The sequence below is a fragment of the Nanorana parkeri genome, unplaced genomic scaffold, assembly GCF_000935625.1.
Source record: "Nanorana parkeri isolate BGI_ZX_2015 unplaced genomic scaffold, ASM93562v1 scaffold2110, whole genome shotgun sequence".
Lineage (NCBI taxonomy): Eukaryota > Metazoa > Chordata > Amphibia > Anura > Dicroglossidae > Nanorana > Nanorana parkeri.
This window is the reverse complement of record NW_017308378.1, coordinates 1,356-24,782: the sequence shown is the minus strand read 5'-3', so window position 1 is coordinate 24,782 and position 23,427 is coordinate 1,356. Positions and strand designations below refer to the sequence as shown.

General features: G+C 42.0%; 1 protein-coding gene across 1 annotated transcript; it reads left to right on the top strand.

Moving 5' to 3' along the window:
* The first annotated feature begins 1,871 nt into the window (after positions 1 to 1,871).
* On the top strand, positions 1,872 to 22,857 carry NLRX1 (NLR family member X1). Its single transcript, XM_018572694.1, has 8 exons — positions 1,872 to 1,916; positions 11,461 to 11,534; positions 11,727 to 11,809; positions 13,215 to 13,831; positions 15,570 to 16,954; positions 18,489 to 18,575; positions 20,598 to 20,849; positions 22,225 to 22,857. Exons 1-8 carry the CDS (start codon positions 1,872 to 1,874, stop codon positions 22,526 to 22,528), a joined length of 2,847 nt encoding a protein of 948 aa, XP_018428196.1. The 3' UTR covers positions 22,529 to 22,857.
* The last annotated feature ends 570 nt before the right edge of the window (positions 22,858 to 23,427 follow it).

Genomic DNA, 23,427 nt, shown 5'->3' with positions numbered 1-23,427 from the left:
CTGTTGTCAGTGTTATGCACTGAAGCATATCTTGAATATTCCAAACTGAAGATGCGTTATGGCCGAAATAATCTTTTGAAAGGGACATATGCCATGTTGTTGCTTGAGAAGGTTATAAAATATCTTTTCATGTATTAAACTAAAACAGTATACTTATGTGTTTGTGTTTATATATCTTCTATATTCACTGTGGTACTCAACATTTTACAGTTTTTTTTAGACAGTGCTAAAAGTCATAGAGAATATTTTATATACACTATATGGCCAAATGTTTGTGGTCACTTGACCATCATTTCTATATGAGGTTGTTGGATATATCATTCCAAAACTATTGACCATTAGTATAGAGCTGACCCCCCACCACCACCCTTCTTTGCAGCTACAGCAGCCTATACTCTTCTGCATAGGCCTTTTACTTGACTTTGAAGTGTGTCTGTGGGAATTTGCCCCATTCAAGGTAAGGTCGCGCCACCTCATGCTAGATTAGAAGACCTGGATCACAATCAGCATGCTAAAGCTGATCAATAGGGATGAGGTCATGGATCTAAGGGTCCCCACACACCTTCCGATTATCGTACGAGAATCGCGGGAAATCCCGCGATCGTACGATGATCATAAGGTGTGTGGAAGCCGTGCGACCTCTACTACTGTAAGGTCGCACGACTTTAAACTTACGGACATGTTCGAAAACCCGCCGAGCATCGTACGATGTTCGGCGGGTTTGTGGCATGTCCGTACGATAACAGCCGCACGGGCCGGTGTGCGCAAGCGTACACTGCGCGTTCGGCATTGCGGTCATCGGAAGCCCGCCCCACAGGGGGCGTGGCTTGCGATCATCGCAAGTACGATCTGCCTATGCAACATAGGCAGATCGTACGTTTTTTTAAGTACCTTACAACCATCGCAAGACAGAAGTCTTGCGATGGTTGTAAGGTGTGTGCCCAGCCTTAGCAGGCCTCTGGAAGTCCTCTACACCAAATTAATCAAACCATGTCTTTATGGAGCTGACTTTATGCACAGGGGCACAGTCATACTGAAATAGAAAAGGGCTTTCCCCAAGTTGTTACCACCAAGGTTGGAAGCACACATTGTCTTAAATGTCTTTGTATGCTGTAACTGTTTTCAAACTTTTGGCTATATAGTGTACTATGTAGAATTCATTCATGTTTCCCTTCACATTCTAGAGTGCTGTACTATGTTAGATATTAATAAAAACACGGGAAAGGAGAACAGTTAGAGGCTTAATAGATGTGGCTTAGTTTAATCAAAATGCATGCAATAATGCACATTTCATTGATGTCACTATGCAATGCATTAATGTCTCCATGCACTGACATTACTAAGCAATGCATTAATGTCTCCATGCACTGACATCCATATGCAATGCATTAATGTCTTCATCCACTGACATCAATATGCAATGCATTAATGTCTCCATGCACTGACATCAATATGCAATGCATTAATGTCTCCGTGCACTGACATCAATATGCAATGCATTAATGTCTCCCTGCACTGACATCAATATGCAATGCATTAATGTCTCCATCCACTGACATTGATATGCAATGCATTAATGTCTCAATGCACTGACATCAATATAAAAATGCATTAATGTCTCCATCCACTGACATCAATATGCAATGCATTATTGTCTCCATGCACCGACATTACTAAGCAATGCATTAATGTCTCCATGCACTGACATCAGGTTTTAGATCAATCCAACAGTATATTCTCTCATGCTGACATTTCCCCTGCTGGAGGGAACAGTGATGCATTCTTTAAAAGCAGCTACTGTACCTTTGAAACCTGCTCTAGAGACTAAGGATGCCAGGCAGCTGAGGATACCACTTGCTTCTCTTCAAGGGATGGCCTATTTGTCCTTACGGGACAACTTAAAGGAGAACTATGAGGTGAGTGCTTTTCACTCACCTCATAGTTCTAGTCCACCTGTGACAATGAGACTGTCACAGGTCGGCTCAGTAGATCGGGAAGTGAGCAAACACATAATGGTGTTCGCTCACTTCTCGATCCTGTCACGGCAGAGAGCCGTGACAGGGGAGGGGCTGGATTCCCCCCTCCCCGCTCCGATCCTCCAGCACTGACTGGCGGAACGGATGGGGGAGGGGGCGGGCACAGCTGGCTCTGCCTCTAGATAGGCGGAGCCAGCTGTCACTCACGCAGCTGCGTGGATCCAGACATATTTGTCGGGATCCGTTTCAGCTGCGGCGTCTCAGTATACCGCAAGCTGTAGCTCGCGGTATACTAAGCTTTGGGTGACGGGAGGACGCTAGTTTGTGTCCTCCCGTTACCCTTAGGAGAACTATGGGGAAAGGTCCTAACCCCATAGTTCTCCTTTAACGTAATTCAACAAATTCTAAACACAACGTAGGTGGTGTGAATCCAGCCTGAGGAGAACCCTTTTTATCGGGGCCTGGATAGCAGTGAAAACCTGACATGGGTTCTAATTCTAATATCCAAAATTTTTATAACAAACATTTTAATGCATCCGAATTTTGTCTGATATAGATTCGGAATGAACTGATATGTTATTACATATGAAAAAAAACAAAACAAGCGAGTGTGGTCCCCCCCCCCCAAAAAAAAATTCATACGGTGTGTGATGGACTTGCTCCGCCCCTTTGTTTACATTCAGGGGTTGAGCTGTCATTAGCGACGAGTGTGAACAAGGTGGCGGACTCTGCCCCATGTTGAGGGCAAGTAGCTTGGTATGGTGCAGCCAGCCACATGATTGTCCCCCTAATTTCCTGCTCTCCCAGGCCACTGCTCCTGCGTCTGGTAATGGATTTTTGCATGGGGTCCCCCTAAAATTCCTACCAGACCTAAAGGGTCTGGTAGGAATTTGGGGGGACCCCACGCTGTTTGGTTGTTTTAAATTTATTTTCCATGTTTAAGAACATACTAACCTCCATCCAAATAGATCTGAATTTCCGGAAATTAACTTTGGATCGATCCAAATTCAGAATATCAAACGGATCCGAATTTCAGAAACTGAAAACAAAAATTTGAATCAAAATGAAATTAAAAGAAAACAAAATGTTCAGTCATGGACATGTCTACTGGACATACACCAGGGGTAGGCAAATTCTGGCCCTCCAGCTGTGGTGAAACTAGAAATCCCGTCATGCATGTGTCCGTGGGAGTCATGTCTGTGGCTGTAAGAATCTTGCAATGCCTCATGGGTATTGTAGTCCCACCACAGCTGGAGGGCCCAAGTTTGCCCACCCCTGCCATACACCGTGCAAAATTTTGCTCGCTGTTGATGAACCTGCCTGAACTTCGAACACTTGGTGCTCCTATCAGCTCCGGCATCAATTGATCACAATAAAAAAGGAGCTGGATGGAAAATGTCTGAGCTAACAGTGACCAGCGAGTACACCAGCAGGAGATTCCTCCGTCCACACTGTTTAGTGTAGATAGAGGAATCTGTTATATTTGTTTTTGTTCAGCCCAGAGATGAATGAAAAAAATATAAAGTGTATGTATAAAAAAAAGGAAACAAAGTACATCTAAAAGTAAACAAAAGTAAAACAAGTAAAGCTAAATGTAAACAAAAGTATGTATCAAAATAAACAAATTTAAAAAAAGAATCCGGACCTCATACAAGTGTGTTCAAAAAGAAAAAAAAATATAAAGTGTATGCCCAGTTAAAGGTCAAAAGTAAACAACCAAAAGGCCCAAAGTAAACAAATAAAAAGACAAACTCCTGAACCTCATACAGGCATGTTGAAAAAAATTAATAATGGAGGGGAATTTAGCAAAACTGGTGCAGGCAGAATCTGGAGCTCATAGCAACCAATCAGCTTCCTTATATCATTCACACTGGAAATAGAAGTTTAGAAGTTGATTGGTTACTATAGGCAATTGCTCCAGATTCTGTCTGCACCAGTTTTGATAAACTCCCCCCAATATGTGTCCTAATAACTAAACACAGTGCATGATTTTGTCCTCTCATAAAAGTCTACTGAGACCTGACTACTTGTTACTGCACTTTAGCTGTCACAATCATCCTCTGCAATGCCCATAAACTATATCCGTCCTCCGCCTCTTGTCTATTCTTGTCTCCATGCCCGGCTCCTCCTATACTTATTATATGCTCCGCCGCGTCATTTCTGCTCGCCATGCTGGCAGAGAACCACAAGATTCTGCAGGGAGGAAGTCGCTACATAGAGAAGAGTGGTGCGGGCGGGCGCTGAGCAGAGTGTGTTGAAGACGGGCCGCAGGCTTGGGGTCGAAGTGACAAGATAACGATCGGTAACCGTCTTGTGTTGAGTACACTGAGTTCTTGTGAAGAGAGTCCATTCATAAACTAGAATGCAGATTGGGAATGCATACACTGCTGTGTGTCTGGCAAACGTTTGCTTGTGCAGTGATAGTAATACATATTTTTTCACATTTTCTCTATAATGTGTCTGATGGTGAAAACTAAACTCCTGCACTTATATTGTGCAAACTGGCGGAGATGATGCAGCAGGGATTTGTCCCTGGACATAAAACATAAGTCACTTGTATCATCAAGCTGTCAGTCCCTTTACTGTAATAATGGATTGTACAAATCCCCAATCTTTATTATAATGACCTCTGTCCTCCCCGGGTTTAGTGATCTCTACAAGTGTCAGGTTTTGGCTCTTTATTTTGTAAATAAAAGAGCAGATCAGACATTATGTTTGGCCGGTATAACCAGAATGTGTTGTTTCTAGGTTTGGAGAGAATTGGGAAGTCTTTAGAACCTTGTCAGTTTATCTCTTCCCATCTGTGTCCCCTTCTGGAGATTTACCTTTACTTCCTGTTCCAAAGAAGCATCAGGAAGTGAGAAGAATCCTTTAGCAAGTGGAGGAAATTCTCCTCTTAGTTGTTATTGCAACAGGTGTCCCTATTGGAGGATTTACTCTCACTTCCTCTTCTGGTGACAACTCTAAAAGTCTGGATTTTCCATCATTTTCCATATATCTCCCCAGCGATGACACAGACCGCAATAAAAACTTGATAGAGGGTCTAACTCATCACTACTCTATCTACAAACTTAAAAAAACTTTGCCTTTAGATACACTCTATATTTTGCAAGCTGGTGGAGTTGAGGCTGCATCAATTCTGTCTCTAGATGAAAAACCTTAAAGGAGAACTATGGGGTAAGTGGTTTTCCCCATAGTTCTCCTCAGGGTCACGGGAGGACACAAACTAGCGTCCTCCCGTGACCCAAAGCTCAGTATACCGCGAGCTACAGCTCCCGGTATACTGAGACCACCGCATCCGGGACGGATCCCAACATTACTGTCTGGATCCACCCAGCTGCGTGATTGACGCGCTGGAGGATTGGGGAGGTGGGGAGCAGTGAGTGACAGTCATGGCTCTCTGCAGAGAGATGATCGAGAAGTGAGCGAGCGACCTGTGACATTTTCATTGTCACACGTCGGCTCGAACTATGAGGATGAGTGAAAATCAACCATTAGCCACTGGCCCTTTAAGAGCATCCGACCGGAGGCATTAGGGGAGTATATTTATTTTATTTTAGCACCTAGACCATAGCAGGCAGCTAACCCTTGCAGTGCCGGAGTAGCCCCACTGCAAGGGTTGCCTTTTTACGAAGCTGGAGTTCCTCTCCTGTGTAAGCTCCAACAGATCTTACAGAGGAAACAATCTCAGTGTTTCAGAAGGCAAACAGAGCAGCGGAGGTGCATGTGGATGTTACGTATCAGGTGGTGGTTATGGGGGGTAAAGGGGGGGGAAGCAGAGGGAACCTCTAACTTTGCCCTAAATGTGCAAAGTGATGGGTTCCTTTTGAAGCAAACCCGTGATTCTTTTTGAACTATATCTAAAGCCCATTTTTTTAAATGATGAATGGTTAAAACTCTGTCAGGTTTTCTTGCTGGCGGTCTTCCAATGTGGAGATTTCCCTTTACTTCCTGTCCCAGAAACACATCAAGAAAAAGTTAGAGGATGTTACCAGAAGATATTTTCCTTCAATGACAACTATAAATTCCAATGACTTTCTGTTCCAGTTCCAGTTGTCACCAGGACAAATAGTGAGGGTGAGTCTCCCCAGTGTGGGCCCAGACAATAAAAACCTGATGGGGGTTGTAATCCTCCCCACTATATCCAAAACTAAAAAAAGGTTGCCGTATGCTCCACATGAAGCAATTTCAGCGATCATGCCGTGTCCTGTGTAGTGCAGAGTGATTCAAGGTGTTACACCCATCAATTTGTTTTTCCTTCCACTGCCCTCCGAAAACTAGGAAATCCAAATTGATATCTGAGGCCGACGAGGAGCACAAATTCCCTCTGCTGGGGGTAGAAGGTTTTATGTTTGTCTGCTGTACTTGTGATTTTGCAACATTTTTTTCTGCTGAATTACATAATTTTAAATGAAGATTAGCCTTGCGTTCTGATTTCTTGTTCTTGTAAACACCCCGCCTTTAACTCTTCTGTTCCTGGAACGAAGTATGCTGACTCTGGGTGGAGATTAAATATTTAATATAGGACGCACACTCATTATCTACTGCAGTTATACCTATCATAGTGATCTGCTGAAGGCTGATGGATTTCCTGTTTTAAGGGGAAGTTGTCAATATTTAACCCCTTCATGACTGAGGCCTTTTTTTTCTTCATTTTTTGCACCCATGTTATATTCCACATTTTAGGCCTGAAAATTACTTAAAACCCCCAAACCTTATACATTTTCTGAAATGACCCTATAGAATAAAATGGCGGCAGTTGAAAATTTTTATGTTGCACGATATAAGCGCAACTCCTTATCAAACCCCAAAATGTAGTGCAAAATTTACTTAAATGCCCCAAAACACAATAAAATACCAATTTTTAAAAAATAAAATATAAAAGATGAGGTTACAGCGAGTAAATAGATACCCAACATGCCCAGGTTAAAAATTGTGTGCGTCCGTGAAACGGCGACAAACTTCAGTATCCGAAAAAGTCTATAGACGACGCTTTAAAAGCCCCCACAGGTCATCAGTTTAGGGATAGCCAAAAATACTGGCCCTAGAATTATTGCTCTCACTCCGGCGTGTGCGGCGCTACCCAACATGTGTAGTGCGTTCGTCCTTTTCATACGTAGGTGCACCCGACGTGTGTTTTACGTGGTGATGGGCGGGGGACTTTAAAAAAAATGTAAACTTATTTTTAGATTTATTTTAATTTTTTTTTTTTTAACTTTGATTGCTGTCACATAGGGGGATTACAAGCCCCCCATGTGATAGCAGATGGTGGTGACAGGTACTCTTTAAGGTGATGCTGGGGGACCAAAAGACCCCCAGTGTCACCTTTACACTGGAAATAAGCTATTGAAGTGCAGATCACACTTTAATAGCTTGTAGCTGGGCTTCAGGAGCCGAGCAATGCCAGCTATGTGACCGGAAGTGATGCAATCTGCATCACTCCCGCTCTTATAGAACGGGGAGGGGATAGACGAACGGAGGTCCATCTCCTCCTGTAAACAAAGTACATCTAAAACTAAAACAAGTAAAGCTAAATGTAAACAAAAGTATGAATCAAAATAAACAAAAGACTCCGGAACCTCATATAATTGAGACCAGAGATATTTCCTGTCTACTGGCAAATCTTATGAATGTGGAGAACAAGAACAACCTGAAGCAATGAAAAAATATAGGAAATGTTACAAAAAAATTAAAAAAACAAAGTCCACGTGTGGTTATAAGATTTTTTTTTTTTTTGCGTTGTTTAGGGTTAGTGATGAGGCTGGGCTTGGTATGAACTCTGAGTGCACCCAAGCCTGCTCAAAACTGTGACCACCACTCCCTCCTATCAACCTAATCAGTGGTGGGGGGGGGGAAGCATTCCCTGCCCCTTTGTAACATAGAGCTGTGAGGCAGGGAATGCGCCTCTCCACAACTGACTGGGTCAGGAGGAAGGGGTGGTGGTCACAGTTTTGAGCAGGCTTGGGGGAATTCAGGTGAACTGAGTTCCCACTCATCACTATTCACACCTACCCAGTCCCATGTGGACAACACACACATGTAAACATGCATTGCAGTAAGGAAGCCCATTCTATGGCTGCAACAAACTAATCAATTAATTGATAATATAATCGATAATGAGAATAGTTGTCAACTATTCTCATTATTGATTAGTTGGATCCCCTAGTTCTCTCCTCCATGCTGGGAGGAGGGCACAGCAAGCAGGGGGGCGGGTGCAATTGCCAGACTGCTATTGGCTATTCTGAAATCTGAAATGGCTAATAGCAGGTTGGCTATTGCACCCGCCCACTACCTGTTGTATTTACATTTTGCTGCCTTCTGTGGAATCTTGCCACTAGCAGCTGTCACTCCCAGGCTGAAGCTATTCAAGAGCCATGTGCTTACAATACAATTATTAAAAATTAAAATTATGAAAGGTGGGAAAAAAGTCATTTTCGGTTTCAGGCTGACAAATTCTGTTGCGAGAGGTGCATTGCAGGGACATTTATTTAAATGGCACTCCACACGTGCCTCCCACCCAACGGACCAAAAATTACACATGCACCGTTTTTGGTAACGCAGGGCATCACAACAAACTGTAGTGCTTTACCATATGTTGCAATACACTGCCATGCAGCTACAATAATGCCACTGAAAATGAATGGCACTGCAACACACTAATGTATGTGTGGTGCATTACAGTAATGCTTAGCTGTGAATAATTAAACCTGGCAGAGTTTCTATTGAAAACATTTAGAGCCCATTTATACTTGTGCGTTACAGCAATGTGCGCTAAAATGTGTGCATAATGCAACTGTCTGAAGTGCAACTGTGTGTTGCATTGCAGTGCTATACATTGTGAATATCACCAACACATTGTACAGCAGAGCCCAAAGTACCAAGGTGCACCACATCACATACACCGTGCGTTGTGCTGCTGTGCATTATTAAAATGTGTGTGTATATGTATATATATAGGGGGTTACTGCCCTCTATACACTGAAACGCAGAGCTGCACTACAGCCAGGAAGGATCCCGATAATATTGTCAGGATCCACCCCGCTGCCTGATTGATAGCTGGCTCTGCCTCTCTAGATCCAGAGCCAGCTGTGCCCGCCCCTTCCTCTGTCTGTCCCTCCAGTGAACGCTGGAGAGAGCGAAGGGGGAATCCCTGACAGTCACGGCTCTCTGCAGGGAGAAGCTGTGAGCTAATCGATCAGAGGTTTGTGATCGCTCGGTTCTCGAACTATAGAGCCAGCGCGTGACACCTGCAACTATTGAGAAGAGTACATTTTATTCTCACAATTGTAACATAAAAACATCATCTAGAGCACATATATGTTTACTACGATGGCCGTCTTTTCAGTGGGAATAAATAGTGAGGTTTTTTGTACATCTCCCTTATTTATGTACTGTGTTGAGGGCCCAGTCATACCATATCCAGTGTGTTCCAGTGCAGTGCGATAGTGCATGCAGCATTTTTTCAGATCGCATAGCACTGGAACGAAGGGCATTCCTGTACCTCGCGTTCCGATGCGATCGATCGCACTGTGGGCGGGAGGCGTGTCTGCGGTGCCATTGACATGAATGGCATCAACACGGCACAAACTACACCGGGACGCACTGAATATGGTGTGACTGGGCCCTCAAAAGTAAAAATAAGTTTTTGATTTTTTTTTTTTTAGGCTTGTAAATATTTGACATTTACCTTTTTATGACCAGCAGGTGCTGAGTGTACGTCTACAGGGTTTCAGATAGCTGGTTCACTGCTGTTCAGACAAGACTAGCAGGATATCGACTTGCACAGCTGAATGAGTATGAGGAGGAGGCAATAAAGAAAGGCAGAGCTAGAGCTGCATATTTTATTAGCCAAAATGTACTGGACATTCTTGTATTTCAAGCACAACTCACGAGTTACGAACCCCGCAGCACCCATCCGCCCCCCCTAACCAGAGGCTCCCTACAGTGTATGTTTTGCTTTATTTTTATTTATTTTTTCAGATGTCTTCAGGCTGGTCATGTGACATGGTAGGTCTTCTTCCTTTCTTCCTCTTCAAACTCTTCTCCATCCCTCATAAGGACATCAGTGCAGCTCTCTGCTTCAATAAACTATGAATGAAGTGCATGGTGGTGACATATCCATAGAGGGTGGGGCCATGACACTCATTCATGTATTCCTTAAAGGAGAACTATGAGGTTAGTGATTTTCACTTAAACTGTCACACGTCGACTCAATAGATCGGGAAGTGAGCGAACACATACCGTTGCTCGCTCACTTCTCGATCATGTCCCTGCAGAGAGCTGTGACTGTCACTCACGGCTCCCTGCAGGGATTCCCCCCTCCCCACACCGATCCTCCAGCGCTGACTGGTGGAACGTACGGGGGAGGGGGCTGGTACAGCTGGCTCTGCCTCTAGATAGGCAGAGCCAGCTGTCAGTCACGCAGCTGGGTGGATCTCGACAGTAATGTCGGGATCCGTCCTGGCTGCGGCGGTCTCAGTATACCGGGAGCTGTAGCTCGCGGTATACTGAGCTATGGGGCACGGGAGGACGCTAGTTTGTGTCCTCCCGTGACCCTTAGGAGAACTATGGGGAAAACCACTTACCCCATAGTTCTCCTTTAATCTTCTGCGTTAAAGAATGCTGGAAGACTGAGGACATCTTGTGGTAAAATAGAAGTACTGTGGGGGAAAGCTCCTGATTTATGGGTATTGCAGCCTAAGCGGCTTAGGTGAGCGTACGGCCACGTCCTCCTATAGAGAAGAACAGGCTGCTGCATACAATCACACGCAGCACCTGTCCTTTTCGGGAACGGCCTGATACGGCCGAGCATGCCGCACGGATCTGTACAGCGCGTCTCTAAGCTGTGTGAATGAGGCCTTAAAAAAGATCTCCAGTTTTTAAAAAAAATTAACCCTTGCAGTGGGGCTACCTCCGTGCTGCTAAGATCGAGTGCTTATTTTGGTCTAGGGGTGAAAATGAAGTCATGCTCATCTGATTCTTAGTCCTGCAGCAGTGTCCACTCACCTCTCTCTCCCCCTTCACTTCATCTGTGATATTTCCTGTGGCATCCTTACGTCTAATGGGCCTGCATTAGATGTGATGACGTCACGGATCCTTAGACCACTGGAGCCTAGGGGTGAAGAGCCTGAGGGGACCAGTCTTGCAGCCAGGCGGGATCAAGGATCAGGTGAATATTTTTTTTTAAATTTGAGCCCCTAGACCAAAACAAGCCTTCAATCCTTGCGCACTGCAAGGGTTAAAGTTGAAAAATCCTGGAGTTCTTCTGTGAAAAGTCTATGAATGTAGTATACAATGTAAATAAAGAGAGATTATGCCCTTGAAGGGGACTGTGCATTATTTTGTAGTGCTCGACAAATTGTACTAATCATAATGATCTATACACATAAACTGTAACAGAATTCCTGAGTGCAGGACAAGCTGTAGCTTTTATGAAAATGTTTGTGTATTCTAAAGTATGATTTAAAATGTTATTTATTCCCAGGTGGTTGTTTTGCGAGTTCTTGTTCCCGAATGTGAAAAAATATGCAGTGTAGCCGCTCTGTGTCTTGGCTGGGGGTATTTGGAAAAAGGAGGGGACTTCTCACTGATAAGATACACCGATTCTCTGGAATAAACAAACACCAGCAGGTAGTATGTCTGTCTGTACTGAACAGAGACCCCAGAAGGTGAGAATTATCAATGTACCTGATCATTAAATCTGTGGCTGCTGTAACTGGTCTAACCCATTTCCTGCTGTCTTGTTTCTAGGAGTGCGCGCCATTCGTCTTCTCTCTCCAATCATCTAGTCTGCTATTCTGTGCCTTACAGGAGCCTAAATGGGGTGGAAACAGGTAGAAAACATTGCTAGTATGCAATAGATGGCTTGCCACAATCTAAATGCTGCTAATGCTGAAAAAAAAAGCTTTTTTTGGTGGTGAAATAAAGAAAAAAGCTTTTATAGATCATATTAATCCCTTTGGGGTTTCATGTGTTACATAACCAGCGAAAAATCTCTGGAAAATCCTTGTTACTATTTTAGGTGCACTGGATGAATAAAAGGGTCTGAGTTGTAGTAAGTTATTGTTCAGTAAAACAACATCAGTAATCTGTGCAAACTCCACCAGATCTACCACCAGCTATAAAGTGTAAAGAACAACCTGTATGGATATCATTTGAATAGAACATTTAGACAACCATTCAAACTCAGTATTTGCTGGTAGGAAATTTCACAGAGGCTGTACAATTATCTTGCGACTTTAGGTTTTTAAAGCAATGTTTTATATTACTTTTTATATAATACAGTGGTTCTCAACCTGTGTAACCTCAGGACCCCCATTTGTCTTTGGTCATTAAGTTGCGACCCAATCGCGTTCCGGGGCGGGTGACTAAACTGTGGGCGGAAGGTGCGTTAGGGGTGGCATTCAAATAAATGGCAATGCAACGCTCATCCCACACCAGAGCGCGCAATTTCACGGTACAGTGCGTTAAGCGCACAGGGCTGTTCGATTAACGTACTGTAATAGTGTGAACGGGCCCTCAAAAACACTAACAGATGCACACAGCCACAATCTCAAACACATATATATATATACTCCAAATAAACATTTAATTTTTTATTTTTTTTTAAGATCCACCCAGTCTCCATACCTTACAAGAACTGGAGAGGATCCCCAGCCTGAAGTCCAGTGTGGGCTGCTGTGCTGTGATGGAGCTCCATTCATGTTTGCATTGCTTGTTCCACCCCCTTGCGTTCCCTGTGGAGATGCCGGGTGCCAGAACGTGACGTCACTCTGGTCCAGGCACCTCTACAGGACATGCGAGGAAGCTGTAAGCAATGCATGTATGGATGGAGCTCCCTCGCGGCCATAGCTCCAGCCCACCCCACCTTAAGCTGACACTCGGCACAGAGCAGCATATGAATGGCTGCTTTGCAGGAGAACTAACAGTGCTGCGCTAGGGGGAGGTTGAGAAGCCTCTCGCCTAGAAAAGCGCAAGGCACACTGCGACCCACTGAACACGGGGTCGCGACCCACCAGTTGAGAAACAAGGATATAATATATTTTACATGTAGATATCTTTTTTTTTTTTGTACAAATAAAGATCTTCAGTGCCACCTGCTGGTTAAATATAAAATGCTAAATATTAATATGCAAGATTTATATGCAAGATACTCCAGTAATATTGCTAAATATCAGATTATCAATACTTACTAGGAAACATGATAACTTTTGTTTTTTTTCTACCTAATTGCTATAGATCCCATTCAGCTGCACCGGGACCGCTTATATGCCTGGTTTACTTGTTTGCCAAGTGAGGAACGACACTTTGGGCCTTCTTTTGCTCTGAATTCTATTCACGTAGATCCAGTTATTCGTGAAAGCTCCATAGAAGACATCATGCGTCCTCTGTCTGAATCGACTTTCCAGACTCCGCAGCAGAGCCTACAGTGTCCTCGCAGTATATCTGTATCTCAGTTGTTCCAAGCTGATTCCTCTGGAAACCCTGTACGAACTGTAGTTCTGTATGGCACAGTTGGTACTGGAAAAAGCACCCTCATTCGAAAACTTGTATTGGATTGGTGCAATAAACGCGGGGCTGATTTCCAGCTGATTATTCCGCTCTCTTGTGAAGATCTGTCTCAGGTCTCTGCCTCTGTGTCACTGACACGACTAATTGGCAGAAAATATCTTCATCTACGAGATCTGCTACCCACATTGTCAAATAATCCCAATATACTCTTCATTCTCAATAGCCTAGAGTGGATGAACCTAGATTTCAGGATGGCAAACACTGAGCTGTGCAGTGATCCAAATGAAGCCATGCCTCCTCCAGCTATCCTTGTGAACCTTCTGAGGGGATACATGCTTCCTGAGGTGAGACTGAGGCAAAATATGGTTTGTTTAGTAAATGTCTATTCACAATTATGTGGCCAAGTATGAGGGAAACATTTAAAAGGTAGTCCACCCATGACATATGCCACATTTCAGTGGTCATGGATTTCTCTGATTTATTTTCTGTTTTTTTTATATCTCAAATTCCAAGAACAATGTCTAGGATTTTTTTGGCTTACAGACTAGGTTTCTGTTTTCGGTTTCCTGCTTTTATGTTAACACGGGTGGACAAATTAGTAAGGAATTGGGGAGCCAATTTGTCCAGTCCACGAGCCAGCAGTTTTTTGTTAGGAGCCAGCTCCGTGATAACTAGAGAAATCCTCAGAAGCTAGCCGCAAGCTTTGAGGAGCTTACCTGGCTCCTGGGATTTGTCCTGCCCTGTTTTTTTTGTTCATTTAATGATTACATAGACATACTCTTTGCCACACTTTTATAATAATTTGCATTTATGTTTACAATTATTGCAATGCACATTTTGATGGTTAGAACTTTTTGTAAATCTTGTTTATGTACCAGCATAATGGTACAATACAGTAACATTGTTCCATGATATTCCTTTAGATGTTATATGTTGCATTGTAATACATCATATTTTAAATGCTGCATTTCTGGAGTTGCCAGGTTTGCTATTGGGTTTCTGTAATGATTCAGTTAAAGGAAGTGATGGTGAGTGGTCTTGATGAGGAACCTTAATGGTTCCAAATGTATAATGTGTTCCATGGGAGTAGACCTGTGACATAAAGTTGGCATATACCAAGGCATGTTGCTGATGTCTTTTGTATCTTTGCTTTGACATTGAGAAGTGTCTGTCTTGCACCAGGGGGTTTGTGATGTTTATTTTCAAATCACATAAGAATATGACCATATCTTTGTGATAAAAGATAAAGAACCCATTAACGTATAACAATGTGTCAAGTTTGGTTAAAAATTTAGTTATTCCTTAATATTGTCCTATGGCATTCCTCTATGTGCCTTGTTACCGGCATCAGAAAGTGCCATTCCATGGCAGTCAACTAGTGGAACAGCAGAGCATGTACATGAATGGTTAATTGTGCCGCAGATGTCTTTGATTCTATCCCTGAGACAGATCATCTTGTGGTTGATCACGAGGCAGCAAAGTTCTTGAGGCATGCTTGCCTTCAGAAAGCACGTGTGCCTTTCACCAGCTGAGAGGCTATAGTAAGAGGTGTTTATTTTTGTGGGAGTTTCATTGCGGAACCTTTTTAATTGCAGTTTACGCATTTGTTAATGACACTAGTCTCAGTCCTTTTACTTTGTATAAAGGAAATGCTTTGAATCATTTTACTAGGATGTTCCCATTCACACCACATCCAGATCATCTCCAGACCAGACCACATTGTTTCCAGACCCAATATGCATTCTAATGTATCCCTACACTATTTCTGGCATATTTCTGGTTCACACCAGCGCAGTCCATTCCAGACCAGAAAGATACTGCATGTCTTATTTTTTCTGGTCTGGAATGCACTGGAACTGCGGGCAGGTTCACACCATTTTCAGATCTGGTGAACCTAGCCTAAGGCTGGGGGGGGAAAGTAAGCGCATTAAATCACCAGTTGTCTAGAGTTTTATAGATGTAATTATCTTCCTTAAATGTTTGAGACCATGTAAAGTAAGTCGTTTCTTTTTTTTTCCTAAATGTGTTTCTTTTTAAGCAAAATTAGATAATTGTAACAGTAAATGCTTCTTTTTCTTCTAGGCAAAACTCCTGGTCACCACCCGTCCTTCTGCTGTTAATAGAATTCCCAGAAAGTATGTGGGACGGTATGTACAGATTTGTGGCTTTTCTGACATGGAGCTACAGAAGATGTATTTCCAAGTGCGCCTAGGCCATAAAGGTGCAGATCCTCGGGAGACAGAAAATCTGGCAGAGATGCTAAGTCGCAATTTAGAACATCATGGCCAGTTGTCTGCAGCATGTTTCTTGCCCTCCTATTGCTGGCTAACCTGTGCAACATTACACTTACTGTACTATACCAAACCAGATGACCCCCCTATGACGTTGACTGGAATTTATACAGCTTTCCTGCGACTTAATTTTGCTGGAGAAGTGCTGGACATAACACATCCCTCTAAGATATCTCTAATGCGTTATGTAGCACGCACTGTAGGTAAATTGGCATATGAAGGCTGTCTGTCACGTCGCACACGTTTCACCGAAGATGATGTTACAAAGTGTTTTCACGTGGAAATGAACAGCGAGGAGGAGCTTAATCTTCTAAATGTCTTCCGGTCTGATGCCTTCCGCTTCTTTCTGACACCCTGCGTCAAGCCGGGCCAAGAGACCTTGTTTGTCTTTACAATACCTGCTATGCAGGAGTACCTTGCTGCACTGTATGTTGTATTGGGAGAAAACAAGACTGCTTTGCAGCGTCTGGGAAAAGAAGTTACTGAGATCATCAGTAAAGCTGGAGAAGATGTGGTTGCAGTAGTCAATGTGTTGTCAAAGTTTCTTCCTCTACGCATCTTCGCTCTTTTTAATCTGTTGCGTGTAGTTCCTCGGCTCTTTGGAAAGGTTACTGGGCAGAGTCGTGATAACATAGCTCACACTATGACTGTAGAAATGTTCAGGGAGGAAGACTCTTATAACGATGATGTTTTAGACCAAATAAACTCCAGCATCCTTGGTAGGGAGGGACCTTCTCAGCTAGCAGAGGAAGATGATGATGAAGCATTTGAGTTATTCCCTATATTTATGGGAGGGCTTTTGTCACGCCAAAATCGCGCTATGTTGGACCAACTTGGCTGTTCAATAATGAACATGGCAGCATTCGAAATCACAAAGGCTTTGAAAAAGCATCTGCTGCGCTGGAGTCTTCGGAAGTTGCCACCTTCTGAGCTCATGGACTTTTTGTTCTTTTTATATGAGTTTCAGAATGAAGGATTCACAGCTGGCTTGGTCAGTTCAGTACAAGAACTGGATCTCTCATCTGTCCGCATGACGCCCCTCAAGTGTACTGTTGTGGCTGCGGTAATGGGAGATAACCGGAAATCTGTTTCGAAAATCAACCTCTATAACTGCCATCTAGATCCTGATGCCATCCATACTTTATCTCACTTGCTGAGAAGATGCCAGGATGTGAAGTGAGGAAATAATCTTTACATTAAGTGACAATATTAGATGGCATGAAAATGAAGCCAATTAAGGGTTGTGTGTTTATAAAAGTGAAGAGCTTAGGTATGACATTTACAGTCCATTTATGTTCCCATTGTTAGATGTGTGCTCTATTTATGTGACCATTGCACTGAATGTTCATGGCCCTCCACTTTCCTTCATTGGATTTCAATTTTTTAAATCATGGAGACTTCACATAACATGTGAAAGTACTTAGGATGGTCTGCATGCAAATAGAGCCTGTTTAGGAACACCCAGTCCTCCAGACTGACATTCACCTATCAAAACATTTTGATATTTGCATAACTCCTCCCACGATCCAGCCCACGGCTTGCATCAGGAGCACAGAGGCAGGGTTCTGTAATGTTTTCAGGAAGTTATGTACAGCAACACGCCGGCCTCTCCTGCCAGCTTATAATAAGTCGTTTTTTTAAATTAAACCTGTGTACCATAAAAAAATTATAAAATGGTTATATTACACTTTTTACTTATGCTAGAGCTTAATCCGTTAATAGACACCCTGTCACTGGGAGAAAGGGAGCAAACTGCTGCAGTTATGAAGTGTAAGCGCATAGAGGTGCACATACCTGCATAAGCCTCACAATCCTTCCTGACATGGCTAAATCTCAGGCTGTTTGACAGGTAACGCATCTGCACTGCTTTCAATGGTAAGGTTCAGTTTGAATTGCTTTATATAGCCATGCAGTTTGGTTGCTCTCTAGGAATGTAGGTGCCTAAAGGATATTTATCTCTGTTATGAGCACCAGTGATTATGTTAAAATGGATTTTCTATTTTGTATAAACATTTGCCCATTCTCGTATTCAAATCTTGGCAGCTAAAAGTGGAAGGTGCTGAATCCTGTAGAATTTAGGTTTTTATGTTATCATTAACCAAGTCCCCAACACCATCTGTTTTATAGTATTTTTGTATCTATATAGACTCCCTGAGCATGAGTATAATAGACCTGCCCCCCACTCCAGTTACATATAAATTGCATTGTAGTTTGACATGATCTTGTGGGCGACCTTAGAACATGTCATACTGCTGGGATAGTGGAGATCAGGAGATAATCTGCAGCAGAGGGGATTATTTAGGCAACAGACTTGATAACTATAAGTAATAGGCTCATGATGCCTAATTTATTGTATGTCATAAAATATTAGTTTGATTTAAATACTATTCTGGTAGTTTTGGGATATTACACACACAGATTAATACGAAAGAAAGGGTCGGCGCACAATTGACAGTTTGGTCTCTGTAAAGCAGACCTCCATTGTCAGGTTCTTTAGCTGGCACATTAAGGAATGGTGCTGGTAATAAATCTTTGTGGTAGTGACAGAGTTATTTTATTGACAGGTAGAGCACGAATCAACCATGCCACGCTTTTCCTGTGTCTATTTAAAATCTGTTGTAAGCTGGCAGTACTTTTTGTTAAATAATTCACAATCAGTATAGTGCTCTCCTGATTGCAAAGTTTGTATGAAAATCTCATCTCATTTTAGTTTGCAGATGAATTCACTAGGACCAAATTCCTGCCGAGAAATAAAAGACATTTTGCTCCACCCAGACTGTGCTATTACCAACTTACGGTAAGATTACTGGACCTAATTTGCCCCTTATAGTATGCTGTGCTGTAGCTTTTAAGATGGTTTGTTAGTTGATGTCACAGTTTAATAAAATAGTCTAGACAGTTCTAATTAGAACCTGTGTTCGCTTCAAGCAGGTTTTGCTTTCCTACACAAGTCTATGGGAGTGCAAAACCTGCTTGAAGCAGGTCAGAAGGAGGTCAAATACACCTGTCAATGAATCCTGAATGATCTCAGAAGCATCTCAAACTAATGGGAAACTGATGCCATCAACCCATGCCTAAAGCATGTTATCACAGACAGGTAAAATGTAGTTTCTGCAAAGATAAAATGACTCTCTCTGTAATGTCTTGCCGTCTGAACAGTTAATGATTTAGTTATAAGCCAGTGGACCTTGCAACAGTTGGAGGGGAACAGTATTATTTTTTTTAATTAAAGATTTCAGTGGCCAAAATTCACAAATGTAGGTATTACATAATTTAATACTCTTAATATGTGTGCTTTAAATTGCTTTCTGCTAAAACCCAACTCCATAAAAAATATTCCATAGCAGTACTCACTCTTTCCATGCATGAGCTCTCCACTCCTTGTCCCCCTCTGGTCCCTGCCACTGCTCCTCTTCCGTGTTGAATCAAACTGGGCATCTGGAGAATCATATCAGTGTGCTGAGAACAGCGCCCTCTCTGTAGATTGAGGACCTCCCATTGCCGCTGCAGGAAGGAGAGAACAAGACCCTCTCCTCCCCAAGAGAGCATGAAAACAGCTCTAAAATAAGGAATAAAAAATGTTTAAGAAATGAATGGTGGGGGGTGTTGTTCCAAGGGGGGTACTCTAGTGAGGGAAAGAAGTCTGGCTAACTTGGATAATCACTTTATATGTAGTTACAAAAGTAGGTGTAGGGGGGAGAAGCTGAACTGGTGTTGGCAGCAGTAAAACATATTTGAGACAGGTACACCCAGAAAAGGTTCAGGCAGGTTTGTCCTGCACTTTCTTTCAGCAGCAAACAAAGTTCAGTAAAGGAGGGCTTTGTATCCATATCATTTGCCCATATTATAAAACAGTCAAAGCATCAGTTTGCCTGAGATGCTGACTAACCTTATGTCAGTTCCTGGCTAACAGGGTACCCCATAATGGGTTGCCCAAAACACACAGGTGGCAATTGTACCCTCTCTTAGTAGTCTGTTAGTAGTTAGTAGTCAGCCTTTTCACCCAGCAGCAGGATCTCACAGCAGCCAGAGAAAGGGAGAGAGAACCTCTAGCATAAGTTAGCTCAGATATATAAAGGCCTTTGCACTGCTAACTAAAAAGTGGCTAAACATGGGCCTACGACTGGAGACTTTATTCCACCCAAAGTTCTCCAAAGCCTCCAGGCTCACCTCAGAACCCAGACCACATCTTATTAAGATCTGAGAATACGAAAAGTTTATTTTGTCCAATAACAGACACAAATATTGGAGCATCTCACCATGTGTATATAAGAAACCTAGATGACATGTATACATCGTTCACAACCCTGCCAGACAGTGCCTCACACAGGATATTAAAAAACGAAGCACTTAAATTATCTCATTATAACCAAACAACTATTTCCATCTAAAATGTGACTCTAGTACATGTCACTTTCACAAACTATTTGTCTGTGACCACCATTCTATTTTACAGCATGATGGTTGTGATCAATGATATGACACATCTATGATGTACTGAGGGAAAAAAGTGACTGCCCACAGGAATAAAGATCACATTTCTCCACTTCTTAATTACAGAAGACCATAATGAAATGCTTGTGAATTTAGATTTTCTAAAGTATAAAACAGCATGTAGTGGTTACTTTCTTTACTGCAGTGAAATATTGTCAAACCTTTCTCTTGGAAAGGAAAAAAACTTTTATAACTTACTGTACAGTGTACTATGTAAGGTGGAAATGTTTCTCTTACTCATTTATTACTTGTATGCTTTACACACTGCGCATGTGCGTTTGATATTGTTTTGAGGATTGATTGTATGGTGTCTTTTTTCACCTAGATTGTGTAATAACCCTTTGACAGCAGAAGGAGTGGGATTTATTATGGAGGGCCTTGCATCTAACAGTTCATTAAAGCACTTATCACTCCTCCACACGGACCTTGGCGACAAGGGGGGCGAGATTTTGGCAGATCATTTAGGAAGAAATAAATACCTTGAGGAATTAAATCTGGCATACAATGGGATCCATGACCAGGCGGCTTTCAGACTTGTTGAAGAGGCTGCAATCCACCCAACGCTTAACAGAGTGCAGTGAGTACATCCTAATAATGTATTTATTTTGAATGTTAGCTTGTAGAATTCATAAACAGAGGTATTCATAGGTCTCTTGTAACATACTTAGTTTACTAGGGTGAAAGAGATGTATGTCTGTCATGTTCAACCTCTGATATACTCCACCAGTTTTGGAAGGCAACACAAGCCCGCTTCCCCTCCAAAACACATATGCACACAAATACCCACATTCCCCACACATACACACACATTTGGATATGTTGTACATAAATATTTTTTACTTTCTTTCAGTAATTTGTACCACAATACTGTCATTTTTTCAGTTTTGCAGAAGGAGAGATGAGTATAAGGAGTTTAGTTTCACTTTATATTGTATGTCTTGCCAATACGTTTTATTTAGTTTTGGATAGAGCAGGGAAGGGTAAAAACCCCGGACAGTTTATTTTTGTGGTCTCTCTCCTGTTGGAAAGACTCCCCTTCACATCCTGTCCCATAGGCGCAACGGGAAGTGAGAGGAAATTTCTACAAAGAGGAAATCCCTGTGATACATTGTCACTGTTAGTTCCTGAAACAGGTAACCCCATTGGAAGATTTACACTCAATTTCTGTTCTTGTGTCCTGCAACTTTTCTGATTTCCCATCACATTCTGTTCAATGCTCACCAGACAAAAGCGAGGGTGAATAAGACAGTTTATTCCTGTCACTGTGCTTCTTGCCTGATGAAGGGACCATGCTAGGTTCCGAAACGTTGCTTTGTACTTGTGATGCCATGTGTATCTGACGTCAATAAAAGGACGGATTGATTGCATTGGACATAGGTGTGCAAGTGACTACTAATTCTACATAGGTGAATAAGACAGGACACAGACAGCAACAGGGGTTCTAATCCTTACATACTTTATGCAAAACTAATAACAATAATAGGCAGTATACTTTAGCCTACATTACTACTACTAACCCCATTTTATACTAATTGTGTTTCTGCATACACAGCTGATGTTCTGGTATTCTGTGCACAATCCATAGGATAAAAAGTTTAATGCACCTTGTCTTGAATGAATGTGGATATTTTATACATATTAATTAGTTCACTGGTAAGGTGAAAGTGTTTTGCATTTAAGAAACTCCATTTATTCCAAAGTTGAGTGTTAAAAACAAATGACATTTCAGACAATGTGGCAGTTGATGGCATTTTCAAATGTTCTGCTGGGAATTTTGGTATGTTGCATCGAGCTGCATTGTGCCTTTGTGCCTTTTTATGTGCCTAGAGTTCAGCTTTAAATAGAAAATGCAAAATGTCATGTATATGTGGTTTTACTCTATACCTGGAATCTAGCTTTACTTTAAAGATGTATGTTAAATGTGTGGTACTTCTTTTTTTTTTCTCCTGTAGTCTCTATTTTAATGAACTGTCAGATGATGGTCTCCGTGCCCTGAAGCCTGTTGGGGTGAAGGTCCTTGTGTCTCTTACTGACGGAGCAGATGCATCACGCCACTGGCATCTCATTTTAAGAGAGCTGCGGGCCAATGTTGGAGGTTGGGATCATGCACGCATTAGTGCTCACCTCACTCTGCTCTTGCGGGATCTGCAGCAAAGCCGAGCACTAACTAGAAATCTATGGCGCAAGGCACGAATTTTTCGTGTAGAGACTGAGGTGAAACGTATGCTAGGCAGAATTCAGCAGGGAACTCTCTGAAAACATTTTGATCACAAATGCACTTTGTTGTCTTGCAGTATGGTTTGCTTCTGGTATTGATCATACAGTTAAAGGTCACGTCCAAGAAAAGGTATACATATGTACAAGGGTGTGTGTGCTGCATGTGTACAATATCTGTCAACTGTGTTTATTGCTTCATGATATATAAGTAATAGAATATTTATGACTTACTGCACTTATACCCCTAATACTTTGTGCATACAAGGGGAGTGGTGGCTATTGGCACATTTTTTAAATGGTTTAGGAAAAATATTTTAAGCGCTAAGTGTTGTTCAATCACTTGTTAAAGCTACGGTTACATTTTTTAAAAATAAAAAGGTTATTTTTTCTCATTATGTCTCATTTTTTTAAATAAAAAAAGATTATGCATTTTTTTCTCATTAAAAATGTTTTCTATTTTTACTTTCTAAAGGCGGGCTTGAAATTTAAAGTACGTCTGTGCCCTGACCATGGACGTTAAAGCATTTAGATATTCTTAACAAACTGTAAAAGTGCTTTAAAAGAAGCCATCCCTGACTTCTCTAGCTGAAAAATATCATGAAATGAGTTTGGAAATTCTTGAGAATTGCTTAAATAATGCATTACACAAAAAATAAACCCATTAGATTTTAGTCGACTAAAATCGACCTGGTATTTTCGTTGACTAAAACAAAAATTATTCAGATGGCTAAAATAGGACTAAAAATAAATTTTTCGTCAAAAGACTAACACTAAAATGAAATTTGCTATCAAAATAACACTGCCTTACTCAAGCTGTCTCCAACTTGTCACCTGCAGGCTTCTATGGTGCTCTCTCAATGCTTCCTGGACAGAAACTTGAAGGATAAAGGCACTTTAAAATAAAGTCCATTTCTTCTTTTTGTCCCCCACCCCTGACT

What these genes read in the sequence shown, in the direction of transcription:
- NLRX1 (XM_018572694.1), top strand. Translation starts at nt 1,872, where the DNA reads ATGGCCTATTTGTCCTTACGGGACAACTTAAAGGAGAACTATGAG. An exon ending in ACTTAAAGGAGAACTATGAG is followed by an intron (nt 1,917 to 11,460) that starts GTGAGTGCTTTT and finishes ATTTATTCCCAG; the next exon opens with GTGGTTGTTTTGCGAGTTCT. An exon ending in AGAAGATGCCAGGATGTGAA is followed by an intron (nt 16,955 to 18,488) that starts GTGAGGAAATAA and finishes ATCTCATTTTAG; the next exon opens with TTTGCAGATGAATTCACTAG.